General features: G+C 47.9%; 1 protein-coding gene across 1 annotated transcript in view; it reads right to left on the reverse strand.

Annotated features, from left to right (window-relative positions):
• Window positions 1-21,511, reverse strand: part of SLC6A11 (solute carrier family 6 member 11) — a 126,711-nt gene that overhangs the window by 78,451 nt on the left and 26,749 nt on the right. The window contains exon 5 of the mRNA XM_036079875.2: window positions 20,816-20,948. Coding sequence (XP_035935768.1) covers window positions 20,816-20,948 — 133 coding nt within the window. The remainder of the gene's footprint in view (window positions 1-20,815; window positions 20,949-21,511) is intronic.

Below are 21,511 nucleotides of genomic sequence, written 5' to 3' on the forward strand. Positions count from 1 at the left end.
AGAATTAAATGAGCCAATATCTGCACAGCACCAGACACAGAGACTTGACACATCAGCCCATAGCAAACAGCCTCCCATACTTCTTTCACTTAGCTCTTATTTCATTCTACCTTCTCATACACCTGCCTCTCCTTCTAGGGTAAGATCTACTGAAGGGCAAGGGCTTTATTAATCTTTGCCCATCCTGAATGCTTCTCACAAAGGCCTACAAAGACTGTAAACAGTTGATGAATAAACACATTCTGACCTCAATAACCCAGAGAGAACAAATGGAACAAAAGAGGATATAATCCCATGTGTCCACAATGGGCCTTAAATGTAAACAGTTCTCACTTTGAGCCTCCCTATCTGAGGATAAAGAACTTTCTGTCTAATTCAATTCACCAGCCATTCACTGAACCCACTGTGGAACGGGCCCTGTGCTGGTTTTGCAGGGCATGCTGATGAATGAACTGGGCCCCTGCCTACGCAGACGTAAGAGCCAGCCCCAGACACAGACAGCCATAATGGTAGACCATTCAGTGGCAGCAGTGGGAGCTCAGGGACACAGGGTAATGAGGGTGCAGGCAGCTCAGGTGACAATGGTGTATCGAGAGAGCTCCTCATGGGCCTGCACTTTGAAGGGGGACAGACTGTCCCTATTGCTCCAAAGAGTCCTGATCTAGAATGTGCTGGTGAACACATTCCTCAGAGCAAGAAGGGTCGGGACACGGAGCAAGTGGGGTGCTTTGGCCTGGGACCATCACCTCCAGGGAAAGAAATAGGCTTTGCATGGGAGCAGGAAAGCTGGAGGCCCAGAGGTGACAAGATACTTAAATAGCAACCATGCTCATTAAGAAGGCCGAGCTCAATTCAAATCCTTGTCCACAGGATATCTAAAAATCACTGAATGGGGGAGTCTAGTGTTTAAGCCTATTTCACGGTGAATTAAGATTAACTAGAGAGGCAATGGTATTGATTTCTACATAGCTCCACCATAAAGACCACAAAAATGAAAACAAATCCCCAAACAAGCTCAAGTGACAGAAATATTCCATGCGGTGCCCAGCCAAGCTTACATCAGCATTAGGAGCTATTATTTACTGCCTGGAAAACACAGTTGGTACCTTGGCTAATAATGATTTAAACCCCAGCCATCTGGTATCACCATGGAAACCAAGAGCACCATTAAAGCACACCATGAAATTCCAGGCAGGGCTTTACCAGTGTGGGGTGGCTGTTGGGTAAGAAGCACCACCCCACATCCTCTTACGCTAGTCTTCAACACGCTTGCTCATGGCAATGGAGGTGTGGAGGGGAGAGAGCCAACATGCAGGGACTGTGTCTGCAGCTAGAAAGAGCAGCGTGCTGCCTGGATCCTGCAAGCATCACCCGCTCTCCGAGATAGACCGCCTCCCATCCAGTCCACAGGCCAATCACATGGAGTTCTCCTGGGTCTTCCTTAGGAGTCCTGAGCAACAGGGATCCCTCCTAGCCCACCTGTGCTGCTTGCAACATGCTCCTTCTAAGACAGCTTCATGTGTTGAAAGAAGAATCTACACTTGCCTCTGCTGATGGAGACCCGCACTCTGGCCTCCCACCTCCACTCAGCAGCCACCCCAGAGGACACCAGGCACACCTGTTAAGTCAAACTCAGTAATTTCTTGGCGCTTGTCCTCCAATTTTTTGCAGCTTTAACTTTCCCTCATTAGATGATGTCTCCAGGTTGTCTGCTTCCTTTCCTCATGGTTTTTTTTAGTATCTTTCACAGGCTCATTTCTTCACTCATTCTTTCCAGCAATTAACCAACCAATCGGCCAACTTGATGAGCATCTGTCCTGTGCCAGACACTGTGGGAGGCACAGAGGATGAGAAGATAGATCAGGGGCAAGCCCTGCCCTCTGTTTCATGGGGGCAGATTCAGAAGCTGCTTCCCAAAAGTCTGGCCTCACTCCACCTCTATTCACTCTCTACCCACTCCCCTGACTTTTCTTACCTACTCCGACAGTTTTAGGAGTCACCGATGTCCCGATGGCCTTCAGTCTCCCTCACCAGCCCAGCTGAATCTCAAGCTGAAGACCGACACGTTCAACTCCCTATGTATACATCCACCTGGATTTCCTACCACCAATTCCACATGCTCAAAACCAACATCATGACTTTCTCCTCCAAACAGGTTCCTCCTTGTGTGTCCTTTTCTTGGATAATAGAATCATACTTACTCTGTCCCCCACTCCTCATGAATAGAGAAATGCACAGCTAGACTCCACTGTCCCACAGCCCCTTCCCTGCACCGAGGCTGGACGGGCTTTCACGGCATGTGGCCAGCTGCAGTGGGCTCTCTCCCCACCCTCCCCCAAGGCCTCACCATCCTGGCTTTTCTCTACTTCCCAGAGAACTCCGCTTCCTTTTCAGGTTCCTCTACCTCTCAGCCTCTCCAAACCCCTTATCTTGACCCCTCCATCCTTCTCTTGCATTCTCTCCCTGGGAAGCCCACCTGTTCCTGGAGTTTCAATTCTATCCATTCTTTTTTTTTTTTTTAAGATTTTATTTATTTATTTGAGAGAGAGAGAGACAGCGAGAGAGGGAACACAAGCAGGGGGAACGGGAGAGGGAGAAGCAGGCTGCCCGCTGAGCAGGGAGCCCGATGCAGGGCTCGATCCCAGGACCCTGAGATCATGACCTGAGCCGAAGGCAGTCGCTTAACCAACTGAGCCACCCAGGCGCCCCTCAATTCTATCCATTCTAAGATGTGTGCCTTTAGCACTGTTCACCTTATTATCTCTAGAATCAGGACACCCCCCACCCCAGCCTAGGTGGCAGCGGCAACATACTTGCTGCTCCCTGAGCATAAGGGACCTAGGTCAGAGCTGTTCCTATTATCATCACTTCAGTTGAGTGGCTTTGTTGGTTAAAATATTTTAAATTAAATTAATTTAAATCAATTGCTGCTTGATGTGTAAACCGTCTTTTTAAAAGATTACACTGTGTTTCTGCAGAAAGGCACAGAAAAGGGGGTGAAAGTTGTTACTGAAAAGCAAACATAAATCATTAGAAAAACAATCACAATCTCATATTTTCCTACAAAGAAAAAACCAAATACAGTTGACCCTTGAACAACACAGGTTTGAACTGCTCAGGTCCACCTACATGTGGATTTTTTAAAATATAAATACACTATAGGGCTGTATATGTATTTTCTCTTAAGATTTTCTTCATTATTTTCTTTTCTCTAGCTTATTTTATATAAGAATACAGTATACAATACATGTAACATACAAAATATGTGTTAGTCAACTGCTTATTTTATCAATAAGGCTTCTGGTCAACAGCAGACTATTAGCAAGTAAGTGTTTGGGGGGGCCCAAAGTTATACGTCGATCTTCGACTGTGCAGAGGGTCAGCACCCCTAACCCCCATGGTGCTCAAGGGCCAACTGTACTTTATGGATCTAAGAAAATACCTTCCAGTAGATGAAGCTGTATTACATTGTTACTGCAGTACATGCAAACTGATAGCTATTAAGCCTCAAACAATACATCTGCCAACAGGAGAATCCACCAAAGAAACTTCAAAGTGGTGAGAGTCTCTGAGAGTCTCCTGTGGTTACTTCACGTGTCACATAGGAAGTTCAGGCAATGCAGAGGGGTGAATTGGAAGTACTTCTGCTTCTGGTAAACATCCTTCTTAAGTGGTAGTATTATGTACTGGCATATAAAATAGTGATGTAACTTAGATCAGATGAAATAGGGAATATCAGAAGTTTCTCATCATTTTGGGGACACAAGCCCCTTCCAAAATCAGATGATAGCTATGAACCCTCACCCTAGAAGAATGTGTCCCATAATTTTTATACAATTCCAAAAGGTTTGGGAACCCCCTGAAGCATCTGTGGACCCCAGGTAAAGAAATCCTAACATATATGCCGACGGCCTCACTGCCCAGCCCTCCCTCCTGGGCTTCAGACCTCCCAGTCCACAGTGCAGACAATCTCTACTTGCAGGGCCAAACGGGGATCTCCCTCAGCTCCAGCCATGCCTCGTCCTCCTGCCATGTCACCCATCTCGGCCAACAGTGGCACCAGGAACCATGCATTTAAGCCAGGAACCTAGGTTTCCTTATAGACGACTCTGTCCCCTTCCCCCTCTATATTCAGTCCTGGGGAGCAGGGGCTGACACTCACTTTTGTTCTCAAACCCGTCCTCTTCTCTCCACCGTAAGACTGCCACCATGTCCCGCTGAACCACCACAGTGGGATTCAGCCTCACTCCCATCTACCAATTCTCCATGCCACAGTCACAGGGGCCTTTTTATAAAGAAACCCTGATCATATCACCCCTCTGCTTTCAGCCTTTCAGTTTCTCACCACTACTTTCATCTTCTTACTAGGTTTGCCTACAAACCCCTCCTAAGCTAGTTCCTGCCTACCATTCCAGCCTGCCTCTCTCCATTCCCGCTCAAGGAATGCACACTCTGGCCATGGTGAACTTCTTTCTATTCCTTTCCTGAGCCATGTTCCCTCCCTCTCTCTCTCTGGACCATCCCATGTATTACACAGGGACCACATCTTAGATATTTGCCTCTGTGTCTCCAGGAATTATCAGTGCCTATAATCCAGTAGGTGTTTAATAAATGCATGCTGAATTAATCTTAAGACACATGGTTCCATAAAACACCAACATAGTATTAAATGCTATGGTGAGGCAGACAAATGAAGTGGGTTCCAGTTCCAGCTCTGTGATCATGAGCAGGTGACAGTACCCCTCTAAACCTCAAAAAGCACACCCATAAAGCGGGAATGAAAATATCTACTCAATGGATTGTTGTAAAGGTTAAACAATATAATGGAAGTTGGTGGTTGTCACAAAAGCAGTACTGGTGTCTAAGGGGTAACCTGGAGATTTATGGGCCACTGAGGTCATCACAAAGATTAAGACACATTACTTAATGACCAAGGGCTAAGAAAGCTGGCAATCCTGCAATGCATGGGACAGTCCCCACATAACATAATATAATCATAGTCATGTTTCTCATGATTTCCAAATGCACCACCAGACATTCATGTGTGTGGGGGGAGATGGGCTGTTTATAATTATTAAGCCTAGAATCTGTTTTACAAATAACTTCAAAGTATATTTTATTTCATTTTAATATAAACTGAATTTTCCAGGGGGCACATGGGTGGTGCAGTCAGTTAAGTGTCTGACTCGAATTCAGCTCAGGTCATGACCTCAGGGTCCTGGGATTGAGCCCCATGTTGGGCTCCACACTCAACGGGGAATCTGCTTGAGGATTCTCTCCCTCTCTCTCACTCTCTCTCCCTCTGCTCACACGCTCTCTCTTCTCTCTAAAATAAATAACTCCTTAAAAAAAAAAATAAACTGAATTTTCCAGAAATGCAATCCCCATGTAAACTGAAGGTAGACTGTACTCTCTCTACCAAGCGTTAATGTTATTCATCATTTCAGAAAAATCATATCACTAATGACGAGGCCACAGGTGGAAGCTTGGCGGTGGTCAATGCAACCCCCTTCTGTCAGTCCACATTTGCAGCTGTTGCATTCGTGCTGACTCCATAACGTACGTGGCTAGCTCTTATTTCAAGATGTAAACCACAGAGGACAACGTATTGGTGATATCCTATGGCAACGTGGCTCTCTTGTCTTCCATCCAGATGTATCCATGCCGGGTTGCTGCCAGCGCTGGATGACGCCATTGCCTTTGCGGTGTGCCTGAGCATTTACACGCTGAAATACACATTGTTTTATACGTTGCTTCCTTTTTGCTTCTCCTTTAAAATATCGCTGGGGTATTATATCAGCTTTCTTGAACTTATCTGTGCAGGTAGATTATTTATGATTTGCATTTCAGGGCGGTAGGCAGTATTATAAATCTTCGTCATACACAAGGGGCGCTGGGCCTGTGAGTGGCTGAAGCAGCACAGCGGTGGGGCGGGGGGGTGTTGTAAAGGTCTCAGTGCCAGAACTAGCCTGGAGTGAGCCCTTGCCCCCTGGTGCCAGTACTACTATTGTCAGGATACTGGGTCGATCCTGACTGTGACACAACAGACTTGTGATTCAGGATAAAGATCATGTCTGGCTTCTGCAGAGTGAATTATCTTCTGCTTCAGTGTTCTCACTGGGGGTTCCAGTTCATTACACATGGGGGGTTGTCAGACAGGAAGGAAGACAGAAGCTGCCACCGCACAGTGCACAGTGTGAGGCCTGTAGAAGCCCCCTCCACTTTCTCAAAATATACCCCTGCTCAAGGACCCTCAATGGATCCCCACTGCCCATGCTACCTCAGTCTGGCACTTGAAATCCGGCCTTCCCTATGGCTTCCCAATTTCCACAGCCATCCTTGACTCTCCCTTTCCTTACCCCTCCTCCACCAGAAGGCCCAGCTCAGCCCTCCACTTGGCTGTCCTCCAAAGTGAAGCTCACATCCTACGTCTTCCAAGAGGCCTTTCCAGACCACTCGGAGCCACAGCAGCTTCCTTATCCAAGCTCTGTACCAGCCTCACAGTGTCATTATTGGACAACTAATCTATACTACAACATCGTGTGAATTATCTTCAAGTCAGGGGGTCCAATCTTCCTTCTCCACTAGACCGAGAACCTTTTTAAGTTAGAGAATGGGCTTATAAAAATCACAAGCAATTAAATAAAAACAATAGCGATTTGCATGTGTCCTGTGTGACAAGCACCGGGCAAGTATTTGCATGCCTCCCCCCAACTTAAGCCCTGTAGTGACCCACTGACATGGGTGCTCTTATTGTCCCCAGTGACAGTCAAGGAAACAGCTCAGAGGCAAAGAAAGGCCCATGCCCGGACACGCAGGGCGGAGTTTCAGTTCAAACTCGGGACCACCCGGCTCTGCTCTCTTCCGCCCGTCCACCTCCATGGCACCCACCAACAGTGCCAGGCACAAGGTAAGCACTCGGGCTGATGAACAGTCACCTAGGCCAGGAAGGGAGCCAACACTTATTCAGGAGTGGAAAGAACACTGTGGTTCTGAGATCCACTTTTGCGGACCTGCATTCAAATCCTGACTCCTCCAACAGCTGTGTGGCCCTGTGCACATCACTTACCTCGGTGGGCCTCGGTATCTTCATTTATAAAGTGGGTTTGCTAACACTCACCTGACAGTCTGTTGTGAGGGTTAACTTAAATAATGAACGTAGAGTGCCCAGCCCAATGTCTGGTACACAGTAAAGAGTAAATTGTTTACTCAGCTTAGGGCAAAGACCCGAGCTTTGAACCTGGGTCAACCTGACTCCATAGCTTCTGAGACACCCTCCCCATCTCCCTGCATCCCCCCTCTAGGCCTGTGAGATCACCCCTCCTTTGCTGCTGGTCCTTAGACAAGCGTCTCACGCCTACAGCTGCACACTTGGGATCACATACAATTCCTAGGGACCCTGCTTCATTTTTCACTCCTTTCCCCCAAGACAGGTTTTCCCTCTGCTGTTTTCCTAGCCACTGGGAGGGGGGTTGCAGGGAAGAGGGCTTGGTTGTATGATTGTCAGGAAATGCTTTGGAACTTTCACCCCGATCAGTCAAACACGTCCTAGCACATGACAGGCATCACATACTTGTCAGCTGAATCAACTAACAAGTGACTGCTCCCAGCACCTACCATGTGGCTTACCCCCTAGGGATAGAGAAATGCAGAAAAGCCCCTGACAAGCAATGGATGCTCACTCACCAAATGAGGAGGAGGGAAGGAGAAGGGACAGAGGAAAAGACAGAAGGAAAATGGAAGAGAGGAGGGAGGGGAAAAGAATGTAAGCCAGGTTTTTGGCCTTTGTATAGTTCCTTTTTCCTGGAATCCCCTTTCTCCTCTGCCTTGGGGTAATTAGTAACTATCCAGCTTGGATGCCACTGCTTCCCTGGGGCCATCCCCAGCACAGGGATGTTTCATAACTGCCTGTTTACTCGCCTGCCTACACTCCAGCCTCTAAACTTGTTTAGGGTTGATATCTGCAGTCGCAGGCGCAGGGCATGCTTAATAAATATTTGCTTCTCGAAGTAAGAAGTCTCCCTGAGCTCGCAAGCCTGGCAGGCATGAGACAATGACAGGCAAACTTGGGGCAGGTGTAGGCTGCCCACCAAGAACCAGTGGAGGAGTTAGGAGACAGCCAAGGATGAGGGTGGAGGGGGTCTGGAAGGCTTCCTGGAGGAACAAGAGACATCAGGGAGGGGCAGAAAAATAGCAGGAGCTGGAAGAGGGCACGGTGCTGCCCGTACCTGCCAGGGACACAGGGAGGGCTGGTGGTGAGGGGCATAGAGACAGGGAGGCACGTGTGAGGGAAGGCTTGCTTGGGGTGAAGGAAACTTAACTCTCCTCCATCCAGTGCTAGCATTTCCCAAATGCCAGGGCGAGATTCGAGCTGGATCTTCAACCATGGGCAGAATGTCAGGGTGGAAGGGAAGGCAACCAGACATGACGGGGGAGCTGCTGGGCGGGGGGGTGCCTGTCTTGCTGGGGGAGGCGGGTAGTGGACAGAGGTTTTCTGGGTGAATGAGACCGGTGATTTTGACAGAAGTTTCACACCTTTTAACCTTCCTATCAAAATAACCTCCCACAGGGAAGGAAAACCATATGAATAAAGTATTTCCTTTAGCATTTTCAATGATGGAGAAAAACCGTGAAGTATCCTAAGAGCCCATCGGTCACAGAGCAGCTTATTAGGTCATCGGATATTTACTCAACGGAATTTAAAAATCATCTTTTGGCAAAATGGGGGAACATACTTTGTGAAGGACTGTTAAATGAAAATGTACAATATTGAATTACATCATCTTATGATTAAACGGGATATAAACTATGGTTACATATGTATAAGGTCAGAAGGAAGCTGGGGAGACCATTCTTTTGCTGTGAAATAGGCACTGCTACAATATTGGTTGCATGATTTTTAGAGACCAGAGTGGGTGCTACAGGTAATGCGGGGCTACTTGAGAGTTCTCAAAGAAGTCATGAAGCAAAAGCCATGGTTAAGGAAGCTGAGTCTGGCAGTGGTGGACAATGGGCCTGGGCAGGGTGCACGGCAGGGTCGCCCCTGTGCTATCAGCCCCGTGTAGGTAGGACACCTCTGGACGAGAGCACTGGAAAGACTCTATAACATGCAAGGTAGCTAGGCTACAGTCACATTATTCAAACACCAGTGTACGCGTTTGCTGGGAAGGTGTTTTGTCAATGTGATTAAGGTCCACCACCCGCTGACTTTAAATAAAGCAGATTATCCCAGATGATCTGAGTGTGCCTGATTCCATCAGTTGAAAGGCCTTAGGAGCAGAAATGAGGTTTCCCTAAGGAAGAACGTGCCTGTGGGCAGCAGTGTCAGCCCCTGCTGAAGAGTTGCAGCCTGCCCCAGAGACTTCACACCTGCCTGGCCGGCCCCCACAATCAGCAATGCCTCGCACAAAATCTCTGTATCTCCTCCTGGTTCTGCTGCTCTGGGTGAATGCTGACTGACACAGTGGCAACAGAGACGGGGAGGAATGAGGATCTAGCAAGGACTCTGGAGGAAGACAGTGGCTCCCTGACAATTCGACTACCCTAGACTGAGCTAGCCCATTACTGCCAGGCCAACAGCAAGCAGGTGCTCTGTAACTTGCCAGCCCCCCCTCCCCGACTTAGCCATCTACTCCACAGTCTGCCCAGGCTCACATCATCTCTCAGTTCTCCCCCGAACACCCCTTTGGGCCTATGCTCATCACCCTTCCCACATCACCCCTGCCTGGAGCTTCCTAGACATGCCGACCCCAGGTCCTCCTCCCCCTCCAACATGCTCTGGCTGCCAGGCACCCCCCGCCTCAGTTGTTCTCTCACTAGTGACACCAGCATGGCCACTGACCTGTCACTGCACGCATCATGCTAACCTTGACAGAAGGGGAAATCGAGGCCCTGAGAGATGAAGTGTGTGGTCACACAGCCAGAGAAGGTCATGTTGGCCCTCCCTATATCGCGCAACTGGTAGGTTGTGGGGTGGGACAGTTGACTCCAAACGGTGGCTTATTCTATTCCTCTTCATTGCCGTCTTCATCTCCTTTGCCAGATTCTTGAGGGCAGGATACATAGCGCACAGTTCTTTTGTGAGTGCCTAGCACGGTGCTAACATTCAATAGGCACAAAATGTGTACCCACTCGCTTCTGGTTTCGTTCTCCAAAAGCACTGCACTTGGTCTCACACTGAGAGCAAAGCCACTCTGACTCTTCTATGCCTGCCATAGGGGAGGGTGGGTTCCTGTTTCCCAGGGAGGCCACCCACGTGGGCGAGCTCCGCAGAGCGCCGGGGACGGGAGGCGCTGCGCTCCATACAGGTTAACAGTGCCTGCTGCCCCCGCCCAGGTCCCCCTCGCAGTGCTCCAACGGGCTTTCTCAGGAGGCGGCCAGCCCTGCAGAACCCCTCCCATCCAGCAACCACTCGGACTTTGGGGGGCCTTTGTGCTTTAATAAAGACAGTATTACTGAGTCGCAAAGCTTCGCTCCTTTCCAACCCTCCGCGCTGCCAGGGTTCCCGCTAAAGGTGAAGCGCTGTCATTCAAGGCCAAAGAAAGGGTTGAATCAAGATGCTAAACTCTTTTGACTTAATGTGACAATCTACGGCTCTCCCCAAACCACAGTTGTGGGAGAAGCACTCCCAACTGGGCACAAAACCCCTCGGCACTGGCTTCGGGTGTCCTGGGGTTCTGGGGGCCCAAGGGCAGGGATCTCCCTGCGCTGGCCGCCTGGGCTCTCTGCATGCATCTCATGAGCGCTCTAGTTTCCTCTCTGAATGCAGACATCAGCCAGGCCACTGGGAGAGCCCTGCCACCAACGCCGTCCCCGCTTGCTTCGGGCTCAACAAAGGCCACTTGAGAGCCCAGAGACAGCGCTGCCCAGTTCCTTCCCTGGGCCTGTTCTCTTCCCTTTCACACATCTTTCCCTTTTATTTCCCCTGCCCCCTTTACTCCTGCTTTATGCCTCATTGAATCCATTAGCCACTTTATAGGGTGCTCCTGAAGAATAAATTTTCTGTGTGGGGCTCCTGGTTGTTTCCCCGCTGGCGGCTCCAACCCGCCTTGGTTTTGGGGGGGGAGGCGGGAGAGAAAAAGGCACACGCTCCAGGGAGGAGCCTCCAAGGGCCCCTCAGGGCTGTGTCTCCATGAGGCAGCTCTAGGACAGGCTGCCTGGAGTAGGGGCCCTCACCCGCCCAAGGGCCCCACCGTGCTCCTTCCCCATCGTGATGGGCTCTGGTCCCCCAAGAGCTTAGGGCACACAGCTTAAGCCCTGTGAACTTTGGTCTTCTCATCTGCAAAATGGGGATGAGAGTCGCCTTTCGCACAGGGTTGCTGTGAGGACTCAGTGGGTTAATGTCATGAGGGCTTTCGAACAGGGCCTGGATCAAACAAAGTGCCACTTAAAGCATTTGCTTTACTATTATCATCATGCAGACGACACGGGCTGTTTAAGAGTCCTTGTGCCACCTCCATCTCCTCTACTTGTTGGTGAATGAAGGAAGGGAAAGGGGGAAAAAAATCATTCAAGGTTATTTGCAGCTGTTTCTGTGTGAGTGTATCTGTGTGTGTGTCTGTGTGTGTGTGCGTTCGTGCGTGTGTGTGTGTGTTTTCTTTTCTCCTGCCTTGGTGTCCTGGAGCTCTGAAAAGAATAAAAACAGAGCCCCAAAGCAGTGAAAAGGCAGGATTCTTCTTAAAATCCCAGCTAATCCTGCAGCTTCCTTTAAAGTGGCAATAGTAGGAGGCGGGGAAGGGACCAGAACTGTTTTTGCAGTGCCCTCCCCTCCCAAAGTCTGCTCCTGGAGACCAGGAAACGAGGGGGAAAAATCCATAAATCATCCACCAAGAGGAGGACAGAAGAAGTTGGGCAGAGGAGACAGCAAAGAACAGGAGCCAGCTGGGGAGGGAGTGGGGGGCAGCATGAGAGGACACCCTGACTATCTGGGGGGCAGGATGGCTGCCTGCAGAGGGCAGAGGCTGGGGTGAGCCACCCCCATTCAAAAATCCAAGGACTACAAGTTCTTGAACCCCTGTGCACCTTCTGGCCCCACAGAACAAGGACGCCACACCAAAAGTCGTCCGATGCGACCACTTCTCTCTACTGCGCTGCCGCCTCCGCCTTGGTCACCTGCTAACACGGCTCCTACAGCCTCTCTGTCTCCCACCCACCCAGAGCCAGCTTTTCAGGGTGAAAATCAGATTATGCTCCCCACTTAAGAACTTTCAGTGGCTCTCCATCACACTCAGAATAAAAGCCCGAGCTTTCCCTACGGCCTGCAAGGTCTGACCCCTGCCGATGTCCCCTGCCCATCTCCTGCCACCACTAACTCTCTCTGGGCCCCAACTTGCTTGGCTGCACATGAACCAGGTCCTTCCCATTTGAGAACTTCCCATGTGCTGCTTACCTGGTCAATCCTGTCTGAGGGGTTCCCCTGCCCTTGTTCTTTCTTCTCCCATCTTCTCCCGTTTTTCTTCCATCCATAGCATTTCTGTGACTTGTTCATTCTCCATCCCCCCCCCCACCAGGCTGTAAGCTCCGTGGTCGTATGGATCACTCACCACTGCAAAGAGCCCCAGCCTGGTACCTGGCACACAGTAAGTGTGCAACAGACACTTAACTGGATGCATGAATGAGTGAATGCGCAATGTCTATAGCAAGTGAGCATTTGGATACAAGAGATAGCACATCTGGGGGATAAAAACGCTGGGGTGAGATATTAAGGATCTTCAGAAGAGCTCCCCATTGCAATTATCACTGTAGCTTTGCAGTTTTTGAAATGGGCCATGCTTTGGGTGACGGCTGTTTATGTTAGTTCCTTGTTAAATGGCAAGGAGTCTGCACGAGTTCGTTTAATAGATTACAGATCCACACACATTTTCTGTTAAGTGCCAGAGAGTGAATATTTTAGGCTTTGTGGATCACACAGTCTCTGTCACAACCATTTAACTCTGCAGCACTTAACTCTGCTTACAGAAATGGATGTGGCTGTGTTCCAGTAAAACTTTATTTACAAAAACAGGCCATTGGCCTCATTTGGCTAATCCCTGAATTAGACTAAGGTTTAGCAAAGCCACAAAAGGACAACTAGTAATGACCAGATTTTTCCATCTTCAACAAATATGCATACAGGTATTGGGAAAATATTGCAAAACCATGACATTGCTTCATATGCTGTCACTTGATAAAACAGAATGAAGACAGGAACACACAGAATTTATTTGAAATTGCTGTTTCATAGAATAAACAGCATTTCGTTTGTATTATTCTGCATGTCAGCAATATGTTTGTACAAGTGGGAAATTCTAAGAGCAATTTTCACTCTGGAGGTACTGGGGAGCCACCGAGGGCTCAATATTTGTTGCATGTGTGGGTGAGTGAGTAGATGGATGGACAACAAAAACAGAGAGGACAGGATGTTTGCCAGGAGGATTACAAAAGGAGACTTGGTCAATAACTGGATGAGACATAAAGGGACAAGATGTCAAAAATGACTTGGTGGTTTCAGACTTATGAGACCAGGCCAGGAGTGGATGGCAGGGATGGTCAAGATGAATTTGGTTGATGAATAAAAAAAAATTAAAACAACAACAATAACAATAACAAAAAAAGGACAAAGCAAAGTTGGTCTTTTCAATGAAAGAACATCTACATGTAAAAAATAAATCTAGACAAAGACCTTACTTACATCCTTCACAAAAACCAACTCAAAATGATCACAGACCTAAATATAAAACACAAAACTATAAAGCTCCTAGAAGATAACTAGAGAAAACCCAGCCCCGGCAATGACTTTTTAGACACAACACCAAAGGCAGGATCCATCAAATAGTTGATAGGATACATTTCATTAAAATGAAAAATTTCTGTTCTGCCAAAGATAATGTCAAGAGAGTGAGAAGACAAACCAAAGACTGGAAGAAGACAGTTGCAAGACACACATCTGATAAAGGACTGTCATCTAAAATACACAAAAACCCTTAAAACTCAACAATAAGAAAGCAGCCCCTTTACAAAATGGGCCCAAGACCCTAACAGACACCTCACCAAAGAAGATATACAGATGACAAGCAAGCATATGAAAAGATGCTCTTCATCATGCCATCAGAGAAATAAAAATTAAAACAATGAGATACCACTACACACCTATTGGGATGGCCAAAATCCAAAACACTGACAGTACCAAATGTTGGTAAGGACGTAGAGCAATATTAACCATAATTCATTGCTAGTAGAAATGCAAAATGGTACAGCAACTTTGGAAGATAGTTTGGCAGTTTCTTACAAAACAAAACTCGTTGGGGTGCCTGGGTGGTGCAGTCAGTTAAGTGTCCCAACTCCTGGTTTTGGCTCAGGTTGTGATCTCAGGGTCTTGAGGCCGAGACCCACATTGGGCTCTGCACTCCATGTAGAGTCTATTTGGGTTCCTCTCACCCTCTCCCTCTGCCCGCCACCCCCCACCCCCCACCGTGCTCTCTAAAATAAATAAATAAATAAATCTTAAAAAGAAAACAAAACAAAACTCACTATACAATCCAGCAATCACACTGCTTGGTATTTATCCAAAGGAGTTGAAAACTTATGTCCACACAAAAATCTGCACACAAATGTTTATAACAGCTTTATTCATAATTGCCAAACTCAGAAGTACCCAAAATGTCTATCAATAGGTGAATGGATACGCGCCCCTATGTTTATTCCAGTATTATTTTCAATAGCTAAGATATGGAAGCAACCTAAGTGTCTATCAATAAATGAATGGATAAAGAAGCTGTAATGGAATATTACTCAGCTAGAAAAAGAATGAAATCTTACCATTTGCAACAACATGGATGGACCTAGAGGGTATTAAGCTAAGTGAAGTAAGTCTCACAGAGAAAGACAAATACCATGATTTCACTTATATATGGAATCTAAAAAACAAAACAAACGAATAAACTAACAAAAAGCAGAATCATACCTATACATCCAGAGAACAAACTGATGGTTGCCAGAGGGGAGGTGGGGTAGGGGCATGGGAGATATAGGGTGGAATGAATAAGTCACAGGCATGAAAGGTAAGCACAGGGAACGTAGTCAATGGTATTATAATAGTGTCCTGTGGTGAGAGCAGCTCCACTTATGGGGAACACAGCATAACAGAGAAAGATATTGAATCACCAGGTTGTACACCTGAAACGAATGTAACACTGTGTGTCAACTATACTCAAATAAGCCAATTTTTAAGAAGGTGAATGGATAAACTGTAGTACATCCAGACAATGGAATATTATTCAGTGTTAAAAAGAAAGTCATTGAAAGACACGGAGGAACCTTAAATGCGTATTACTAAGTGAAGGAGGCCAATCTGAAAAGGCCACATACCGTATGATTCCAATGATACGATATTCTGCAAAAGTAGAAGCTATGGAGACAGTCAAAAGATGATGGTTGCCAGGGGTTGAGCGCGGGGGAGATGGAAAGGTGGAGCATAAAGGATGTTTAGGGCAGTGAGACTATTCTGTAGGATACTCTAAGGGTGGATACCTGTCATTACACATTCATCCAAATGCCCAGAATGTACAGCATCAAGAGTGAGCCCTCATGAAAACTACAGATTTTGGGTGATGATGATGCATCAGTGTAGGTTCATCAATCACAGCAAATGCCCAACTCTGGTGGGGGATTTTGATAACGGGAAGGTTACACATGTGTAGAGGCGGGGGATACATGGGAAATCTCTGTACTTCCTGCTCTATTTTGTTGTGAACCTAAAACTGCTCTAAAAAATAAAGTCTTTAAAAACAAACTACAAAAACCAAGGACACAGAAAAATCACAAAGATGTCTCCATGTTGTGGTCATTTGATTTCAATTATCCAGAGTAAAACTGTTCATCATCCAGAAGATGATAATATACAAACACCTTGGAAGTTTCCTCCTGAAGAAAGCAAGTATCTTAGAATCCTCCATCTTTGCAGAATTTATTAAATAATTGAGAAAGGTTTTTACTTATTTTTCTAATCCAGATTTCTAGCATTTCCAATAGTGCTTAAAGAGAGAGAAAAAAATCACTGTGCAGAATTAAAACCGTAGCTGTTGGACTGGGGTAGGGAAATAAACAGCTTTCTGAGTACCTACTGTGTGCTCAGAACTACAATCAACATGTTCACACTGAGCCTGGACTCCCAGCTGGGGGCATGAGAACAGATGAGGATCAGGCCTAGGGAAGGCAGACAGACTTGAGCTTGAATCCCAGCTCTGCTCCTTCCAAACAGGGTGGCCTTGGGCAAACCGTGCAACCTCTCTGGGCCTCTACTTCCTTATTTGTAAAACAGGGTTTGAACTTAAAAACCAAGATGCCTCCCAGCTCTGACATGCTACACTCCAATATTCCCGAGCCAATTCTCAGCCATTAGAACCCCCACATTCGTAGATTCTGATTCTCCAACTGTTCTATTGTGAATGCTAGCACTAATACACTGAATTGCAATTGCTTATCTGTCTGTGCCTGCCCTGCTAGGCTGCATGCTCTCTGGGGACAAGATTGCCCACCATCCTCTCTACTGCATCCCAGCACCTTGCAGGGAGCCCCAGGTGCAGGTAGAACTCATTCATTCCACAAATCCTTATTAAAGAAGTTATGTGGCACCTTGCTACGTTCTGAAGCTGGAACCGAGTTAGTGTCTCTCCAACCCAGAGCAGCTTCTTCTGATAGGAGAGGTTGCTCACTCTGACCCTGGGGAGATCCTGAAGCCTGGCCTCTGTGACATCAGAGGACTGTAAAGCACTTGACTGGGGTGTGGGATAGGACTGCACTGAAGGACATCTGTGGATACTGTCCGTGGAGCAGGCAGGGGATGCTAATGCCAGTGCAAACTCAGGAGCCCACGTGCTGCCTGCTGAGCTGCTGGAGTGGGGCTGGGCCTTCACCTGGGGCCTTGTCACAGACTCATCTGTGATCTACTCACAAACCTGATCCCAAATCTCCACGTAGTCACCAGCTAGCAGGTTGAGCCTGCAATGTCTGCTTCCAGGAGCAGGGGCCATGTTCGCTGAATTAAGTTAAAGCTGGGGTTATAGTTTTTACCTTGGATATAAGAGGGGACCGGGAAACTTTTCTCAAGTTAATGAAATTTCAGAATTTCTGCTGAGGTCTGAGTATGGGAAGCGGGCTGGAACTCAGCCATGTCCTGGACAAGAGCAGAAAAACAGGGTTCTCCTTCCTTGGACAGCCTCATTAAAGTGGCTCTGGCCAGGGCCCCACAGGCAAGAGACAGGGGTGGCAGCTGCCCACTCAGGAAGACTCAGATGACCTGTGTTTATTTTTAGCTGTTTTTGTACAGAACCTGAAAAACCTTTGGACTCTAGGCTTATGTCCAAGGTGAGGTGAACAATAAACAGTAAGAAAAGCATCAGCCCTTCTCTTGAGAAGACACCATGTGCTGATCGGGGACTCCTGGTCCCCTAAAACTGTCAGAACCTCATCATTTATAAACAGCTGAGGAGCTGGGCCACCAGGCTCTAGTTCCTGACCTGACACTTGTCACTTACTGCATGACCTTGGGTAAGTCCCTTCCGCTCTCTGAGCCTCAGTTTCCCGAATGATAAAATAAAGGTGGGGGTGGACCAGATAATTTCCAAAACATCACGCAGCTCTGGAAAACCACATCCCATCCTGGATGCTAACCCTGGTCTTGAGCATAAAATAGGGGGAAGAGCCCCTGAAACCCAGCCTTCAGGAAAATGCTTAATTGGTTCATCTGATTTCAGTATTTCCCTTAAAAGCACCATCTAGATCCAGAGGCAACCAACAACCACTAAGTACCCACTATGCGCTAAGCTATCTCATTAACTGCCTCTTTATAGCCAGCCCATAAGAAAACTGTCAGTGTCCCTACACCACAGACGACAGGCAAGACAGTACACTCATCCAAGGCACAGGCTGTGTGGTCACAAAGGCGTGGGGTCTGCTTCCTACCTGAGGGTCCTTAAGCAAGTTACTTCCTTACTCCAACAAGCTTCGGTTTCCTCATCTGGAACAGAGATAATGATTGCCCCGTCTCCTGGGTTTGTGCCACGATCTGAATGGAGTGGGCATGTGAAGCACTCAGTGATGATTAACCATTACTATTACGAGCACTACGATTGCTGCCATCATCACCTTGTCTACTAGAGACGAGAACAAGAAGGCTCAGGCAGAACGTGTGAAAGGACAGCACTCGAAATACCACAATTGTCTAAAATTTGATCAAGTCCAAAGACAGGTAAGATGGGAACAGCTCTGGGTCAGTGCTGAGGTACAAAGTCTTCATGTAACTGAGCCCAGGCTCCTGAACTTCTTACCCCCTGGGTCTCCATCTATAACACAGAGGTAATACCTCCCCAGGTTGTGGGATTGTGTGTGCTAATGTGGATGAAAAAACTCCTGGCAGTGTGCAGTGAGCAGAAGGCTGTGGATGAATGTTCTCTCCCATGCATTCCCATATGCCTCTTGTGAAATCTCCAAGAAAGCAACCTGGTCCTTCCTTGAAACCCAGTCTCTGCATTAGAATTCTCGACAGACAGGCTTGATGGCCCAGTCAATGGCAAGTGGCCCTATTGTGCATGGGACTCAGCTTCCTCCTGAGGGCTGAGTGGAACCAAATTTTGCTGGGGCCCATATCCTGGGCCCAAGAACTCGGCAACATGTGCATGTGGATGACCCAAGCACGTGCATGCACTAACACCTTGTCCAACGGCCCTCAAACCCCACTGCACACAACTGCCACCCAGCCAAGCCCACTGGCCTTGGCACTGACTCCCAGGAAAGTTGTAATCGTGATAGAAGCAATCATAGTATCAACCATGACACCTCCTCCCTTCCCTTTACAGTTCACAAAGCACTCACACATACGTTAACTGGGTAGGGTAGAGGCTACGTTTTATTTATCTTTAGATATCCACTGAATAATGCTGGGTATAGATACCCAGAAACTACTTCTCAAATGAATAAATTTTATCTTTATAACAAGATTTTTTTTTAAGATCTACCTATTATTCAGCACTTGCCATTAATTACCCACCCTGTAAGACTGGAATATGCATCCTTGCATCTCATCCTGGCAACCACCCCATGAGACAAGCCTCATATCAATCCCCATTCTGCAGAGGAGGAAACGGAGGCTCAGAGAAGTTAAGCGACGTGCTAAGGTCACAGCTAATGAGTGATAGACCTGAGATGTGAATCCTGATTCCAGACTCTGGTTCTTCACCCCTCTAAGTCATTCTCCTCCTCTTTATCCAGAAGAGGCAGCAAGAAGGGGAACAGGAGCAAAGTGTATATAGTCTAAAGAAGTATGTCAATAATGTACTGATTTTTAGATTTGGAAAAACAGAAAAATCCTATTGCTTTCATGATACAAACTAGAGAAAGCAAAGATCAGCAAAGTCATCTTGGCCGACAGGACATGAGTCTCTGTTCTTTCTCTGATCCCCCAGGCACATTTATGATTCCTTTCTAGTACATCCTCAGCTCCCTTAGAGCCCACAGCATGGGGGCTTGTTGGTATCTGTTTTCTGCTCTCCTAACTTCCCTCCAGCAGGTCCACCCACCTGTCAAACACTTACCACTGTGGGGGCTGAGGGAACCATCTTTTGTAAAAGGACCCAGAGTTGTTAAGTTCCCATTTCCGTGGAGGTTTGACCTCCAGCCCCTGACCCAGCCAATAGCTTAGAATAAAGGTGATGAGCAAATGCCTACTGGAAACAAGCAGGCAAGGAGTGACATGGTCAGGGTGAACCAGGAGTAAGTAAATCTTCGTGTCCTCTTTCCCACAAGAAAAAATGGAATTTCACAAATGAGGACACTAGTGGGACTGACATTCAGCCAGAGGGTCAGGGCAATAGGGAATGGTGGAGACTGTAGCTAAGCAGAGTGTCCCTAGAAGGGGGTAGCTGCTGCTCAGCTCAGCCAAATGCTGCTGTGTAGGCATGCAGGCCCAGCGTCGCCAAAACTTTCAACTTTCCAAAGGATACCAGATTCATATTTCCTTTTTCAACATGAACTCTCTGGATTTTTAAATGTTGGCAACTAATTCTTTACTTTCTTTTCTTAAATAAAACACATGAGTGGGCTGGACTTGTCCATGAGCTACACATACAACCTCTGTATTGATCCTCGTGGCACAGATGTCCGTGCTAAAGACGTCCCCCTGCTCCCCTACGTTTCGAGCCTCCCTGGCAGGTAGGTGAGGCCATGCCTTAGGTGCTGGCCAGATGCCTATGGTAACCTCCTGACCAGGCCCGTCGAGAGTCGGCTGCCTCTCCCATTTCTCTTCCCCGAGGAGACGGAGGCCCTGGAGGCTACGTGGTACAGATGGCAGGCACAGCAAGGCAACCAGATGGAAGCATCTGCCCTTCCCTCCAGACTCCAGGTGGGTGAGGTCTCGGGGCCTGTCAGTGTAGGCAGCCAGCATTGCCTGCCCTCACGCACACCTGGAGCACATACCTTCATTACAAAAACCACACGGTAGTAGTTTAGCGCTTCCAGTGTTCAAAGCACTTTACCTCCCCTTTCCTTGCACAGCTCTCCATAAGACAGGACAGGATTTGTTATTTCACACATGAGCGACCTGAGGCTCAGAAGGCAGAACTGAATAGTCCTGACGTGTGCGGCAAGTAAGTGGTACACTGGGATTCTAGCTCTGGGCTCCTGAGCGGACTCCCAGTCCAGTGCTCCTCCTACCACCCCCACAGAAGAGCTGACTTTTGCAATGTGAACTCCCTGGCACTCTCTGGGTCACCTGTGATCTCATACAAGGACAGCTCATGTCCTCCCCTGCCCATGGCTAGTTGCTTCAAGATGCACCTCTTACCTTTCCTGTGGACTTGGTCCCCTTCCAGATGCAGAAGTAGCAGATGGTCCAGGCTGCCAGGAGACACAAGGCCAGCTCCCAGCGGAGGTTCCCAATGTGCTCGATCCCATCTGAGATGGCCAAGACCCGGCGCCTGCAGAGGGGAGTAGGGAGAGTCATGGGTGCTGGAGACCCAGCCTGACCCCACCCCCGGCAAAGCTAGTGCTATAGAGGGGCAGGGATGGGCCACCCACTCATTCACCTGCCCTCCACCATTTGCCGAGCACTTCCTCTGAGACAAACCCAGGGCCAGCTCTGGGAACCCCAGAGAAGAACAAGACCCAGGCCTCTGTCGTCATGGATTCACTCATGGGGGAAAAGACAGGCCAGTTAGCAGATGGTTTACGATAAGCATGACAAGGGCTATAACAGAGGAAGTTGTAGGGACTTTGGAAAGACCAAGAAGCATCTAGCCTATCTCGAGGTTGCCAGCAGACTGCAGGACTATCCGTACACATTCCAGGTCCCTCCCTGAGCTGGAGCAATTATACATCCCTGGCCTGCTGAACTAAACAGCGGACATTGAACTTGCTTTGGCCAATGGCACCTGTGTGACTTTCAGAGCCGGGTGGTGTGGTTCGACACCTTCCCTTCTCCCTACTGTTTTTGTCATGACAGGGTATGTATCAAGATGAAGCCTCTAGAAGCCTGAGTTCC

The sequence above is a fragment of the Halichoerus grypus genome, chromosome 1 (assembly GCF_964656455.1).
Source record: "Halichoerus grypus chromosome 1, mHalGry1.hap1.1, whole genome shotgun sequence".
Classification (NCBI taxonomy): domain Eukaryota; kingdom Metazoa; phylum Chordata; class Mammalia; order Carnivora; family Phocidae; genus Halichoerus; species Halichoerus grypus.